This window comes from Galeopterus variegatus, unplaced genomic scaffold, assembly GCF_000696425.1.
Source record: "Galeopterus variegatus unplaced genomic scaffold, G_variegatus-3.0.2 Scaffold3121, whole genome shotgun sequence".
In the NCBI taxonomy this organism is placed as follows: domain Eukaryota; kingdom Metazoa; phylum Chordata; class Mammalia; order Dermoptera; family Cynocephalidae; genus Galeopterus; species Galeopterus variegatus.
This window is the reverse complement of record NW_007729232.1, coordinates 91,726-96,288: the sequence shown is the minus strand read 5'-3', so window position 1 is coordinate 96,288 and position 4,563 is coordinate 91,726. Positions and strand designations below refer to the sequence as shown.

The following is a 4,563-nucleotide window of genomic DNA, read 5'->3' as shown; positions in this document are numbered from 1 at the left end:
CGGCAGCAGAAGCGCGACGCAGGCGGCCCGGAGGAGCAGTCCGGCCCACATGACCGGCGGCGGCGGGTCCCCCCCGGCTCAACTCGGCTCCAGCGCCGCACGCGGGGGAGGGGGCTGCTGGCCCTCGCCCCTCCTCCTGGCGCCGCGGGGAGCGAACCAGCGATCCCAGAGCTGGCGCGCCGAGCTGAGCAGGGGGGCTGGGGACGCCGAGAGGAGGGGCCGGGGGCCGCCAGGAGACGCTGCGGGCGCTGTGGAGAGAGTGGGGGTGTCTCCCGCACCTCGGAGCGAAACACACAAAAGGCAGCGCCGCCCGCCCGCCTGTGCCTCTCCGGGAGGCGTGGAGCCTGGGGCTGGGGCAAAGATCAGGGACCCCTGGGGGCGGGGCTTCGCCCTCGGCCCACACCCCCTGACCGGGTTTGGAAATCGGCTTTCTGCGAAGGGCTGAGGTCTTCAGACTGAGGATCTGGAAGGAAAGAGACTTCGGGAACAAGGCTAGCGCTAGAGGCTGCGCACCCCGGGCATCGCCTGTCTCGGTGGAGCTCGAGACGCCTGTGTTGTCACGAGGTGAGAATCGTGTAAATCCGAACCCAGGACGCTGGGTCGCTGCGCCGCTGGGCGGTTCTAGGCCTGCCCTCAGCCCGCCAGCAAGGCTTCGCCTCAATCCCTGAGTGCACGGACAGGTGAGTCCACCCACTACCTGGCCAGGGGACACTAGCCGATCTTGAACCCACAGTCTCCTCTGGGGACCCAGGGGGCAGATGGCCGGCCTCCCCAGCTACTGTTTGGGAGTGAGTAAACAGCTGGGGACATTGGTAGAGGAGCGGCAGCAGAACTGGAAGGCTCCTTTTTGCCTCTTCTGCAGCGGCCCCAGGCCATGGCCGGAGACTGGTAAATTGGGACCGGTAGGCTGGGGGTAGGTGGGGGGCGTGTAGGGGAAGGATAGTGGTGAGCAAGTGGTGGGTGAAATTAGTCATCTAGCTAGGAGAAAGCTGAAAGTTCGACCAAATTTCATCTTCAGCTCTGTGCAGGAAACCTCCCTAGCCACCCAGACCCAATTAGTTAAGCTTTTGCTTAATCACTTCCAGGGTTAGGGAACTCACTACCTGTGAAAAAGCAGCCCAATCCAGTTTTGGGGGGTGGTTTTGTTTTGGTTGTGTTTTGGCAGCTTGCCAGTTACAGGGATTGAGCCTTGGACCTTGATGTTATCAGCACCAGGCTCTAACCAACTGAACTACACACCAGCCCCTAAACCAGTTTTGGTGGCTGGCCTTTCAGGGATCTGGAACCGATGACCTTGGTATTACAAGGCTGCGCTCTAACCAACGGAGCTAACCGGCTAGTCCCCCCAATCCAGTTTTGAAAAACTATATTTGTTTGAAAGTGTCTTTACTTCCCAGCTAAACAATCCCAGGTCCTTCGGTTCTGCCTCTGCGGTTGCCCTCCTGCTCACTACCTCTGTCACTGAGGTCCTTAACACTAGTGGCCACGAATGAACATGGTGTGCTGACAGCAGCTGGGACTCTTGCCTCCTTCCTACAGACACCAGACTTTTACTAATGTGGCTTTTTTGGCAACCCCATGATGCTGTTCATGACACAGTTTGCAGTAAAGGGAAACCTCAGGTGTTTTTTGTTGTGCTGATTTTTGTTTTTAAAAACGAGCTGCTCAACTGATCTCCCGACCTGAAATTGTGTGGCTGTTTTAGCAGATGTTCACATTTAGGCCCGTATCTCCCCTTGTTAGTTTTTTTTTTTTTTTCTTCCTTTTTGCCTTTTTTCGTGACCGGTAACGGGATCGCAACCCTCGGTGTCGCGCCCGCACCGCGCTCAGCCAGTGAGCGGACCAGTCTCTATATGGAATCCGAACCCTCGGCAGGAGCGCCACTGCACTCCCAAGCGCCGCACTCAACCGAGTGCGCCACCGGGCCGGCCCAAGGTGGGAATTTTTATTATTTGCATTATACAGATGAGAAAACTGAGGCAGAAAGAGGTTAATAAATTGCCAGAGATCACAGTGGTGCCAGCCACAGCAGGATGCTCAATGCAAGCAGTCTTGCTCTGGAGCCTGTGCTCAGGGTGAAAACTCGGTTGCTTCTTGACCTCTTAGCCTATACAGATTTCTCTATTTTCTGGTTTTGCAAGAGCTGCAAGTTCACAAAAGAGATATGCGACAGTGAACATCATGTCTGCTTTCCAGGGTATTTATTAAATTATTTCCTAAAAACAAACACCTAAAGCTATTTGCAGTGGACAGAGGCTCACGCTTAGCTCAGCTGAAGCAGATACAAAGATTTTGTGCAGGAGAGCAGATGTGTGCTTTAGGTTGTCTGAGTCCTACCTATACTCACAAGAAAGCAGGCACATTTTCCTCTTTACCATGACACTGGTTTCTTTATGTTCAACAAAATAAAACATCAGTCCATTCTCTCTGAAATTATACCAAAGAATGCCACAAGAATTTTTAAGACTGGCTTCCCATTGATGAGGTGGGGTAAGTGGCAGAAAAATTGTTGAGTCACCTTTGTGAGCGAGTTTAATTAAACTTCCACGTAGTCATAGCTGAGCAGTAAGGATTTTGCAGGACAGATGCCACATGTGGCTGGTTCATGTCAAAACTGATCTTTGAAATTTAAACTGACAAATTTTCAGCAACATCCATCAACCCCTTCATCTAGGCAGCCAAGACCCAGTTGTTTTTTGTTGTTCTTTCTTTGGTTTTTATTTTAATTTTTTAATTGCTACATAATAATTGCACATATTTATAGGGTACATGTGATATTTTGATACATGTATCCTAGTACAATGTGTAAGGATCAAATCAGTTGTTTTTTGTTGTTTTTCACAACACAGCTCAAGACATCCTCTTGGCTTCCTGATAGTAGTGGCCTGACCAGAAGGGATAAAGCATCCCTAGGTGCAGAAGAAAGGGCAAATCAGATGGTACAGTTCAAGCACAGTGGAGGGTGATAAGAATTTCACTCTCATTTCAAAGAGAGAGAGCACAGGAGGAAGTGGGTTTGTGTCAAATTAGAAACAAGAACCTCTTCCTATCTTGAACAGGTTGCTGTGCCAGACTGTGTAATCTCCCTCCCTCTGGAGACCTTGAGCTGCAGGATGAAACACATCTGATCAGCACAACCGGCTTCCAGAGTTATTTCCAGATGCCATCAATAAGTCCCTAAGATTGTCATGAATCAGCAAAATCAATGTGTGCATTCCAGTGACTCAAGTCACCTGGCTTCCTTGCTCTCAATTCAGGTTGCTTAGGTGAGAAAGGTTAAAATAAACAACAAAAAGATACACAATCAAGATCCCCCAAATCCTCAGCAAAACACAGGTATTCATTAATTCTTTTTAAAAGAGATAAATAAACAGAACATATTTCATTTCTTTTGGCCTTTGTTCCTGTCTGAATACTATTAAACCAACCAGAATAGTTTTTGGCTATACAAGTATTTTTGTATTTGGTTGGGTGTCCATTTTTTAAAGGATAAAACAAAGACCACCAGAGGTTAAAAAGCCAAACCAAAACAAGCAACAAAGCTGAGGTTATGGTCTAACAGATACAGGAAAGCCAGAGCCACATCACTCAAGAAATGAGTTCAGCTCGTCTCCCCGCGCTACGGGCAAAAGGGTTCGTTTATTTCTTATTAGAAGATATTCTAGGCATTACATGAAATGTCAGAGGTGGATTAGGTTTAGGGGTAGCCAGATTTAGCAAATAAAAACAAAGATCCCCAGCTAAATTTGCATTGCAGATAAACAATGAATCATTTTTTAGTATAACTATGTCCTAAACATTGCATGGGACAAGCTTATACTAAAAAAACGATTCATTGTTTACTGAAAATTCAAACTTACCTTGCATCCTATATTTTATCTAGCAACCTTCATTAGGTGGGGCTCTGTGGGCTTCGGGGTCAGGCAGCAGCTGGTTCATATGCCCACAGTTGGGACTTGGTAACATTTTTCTTAAACAGTGTAAAGATAATGTTGTGCTGCAGTGCATTCTGCTAAAGGGACCATAAACCAAACTCTCCCACCTGGGATCACCCATCGTGAACAAGTCCAGTGGAGTATATCAAGTTAAAGAGCAAAGCACGCAGCTGCTAGACCTTCCAGGAACTCAAGCCAAGGCAAGAGGAATTGCAGTTACTCGTGCCTTGTGAACAAGTCCAGTGGAGTATATCAAGTTAAAGAGCAAAGCATGCAGCTGCTAGACCTTCCAGGAACTCAAGCCAAGGCAAGAGGAATTGCAGTTACTCGTGCCTTCCGGGCTGGGGAATCAGCTGTCGCATGCTGCTGGGGCAGACTGCTGTCAGGACTCTGTTCATAGACAAGGAATCTTTAAAGACCACTCCGATTTCTAGTCTGTGAAGCTGGTTGGAGGATAATATTTTAACTGAGGTACAGAATGTAAGATTTACTGGGAAGACCAGAAAATCCTAGGAGCACTGCCACCTCTTTCTGTCCTCCCCAGCTGCTTAACCAACACCTCTGCCTAAACATCCTCCACTTGGATGTCCCATTTAAGCTCAACATGCTCTACACTTAATTCATTCTT

General features: G+C 48.5%; 1 protein-coding gene across 1 annotated transcript in view; it reads right to left on the bottom strand.

Moving 5' to 3' along the window:
- The window catches only part of LOC103599825, a 35,531-nt gene that overhangs the window by 2,038 nt on the left and 28,930 nt on the right, over positions 1-4,563 (bottom strand). Inside the window, exons 3-4 of the mRNA XM_008583995.1 lie at positions 4,263-4,325; positions 279-463 (exon numbers count right to left, since the gene is read on the bottom strand). Coding sequence (XP_008582217.1) covers positions 279-463; positions 4,263-4,325 — 248 coding nt within the window. The remainder of the gene's footprint in view (positions 1-278; positions 464-4,262; positions 4,326-4,563) is intronic.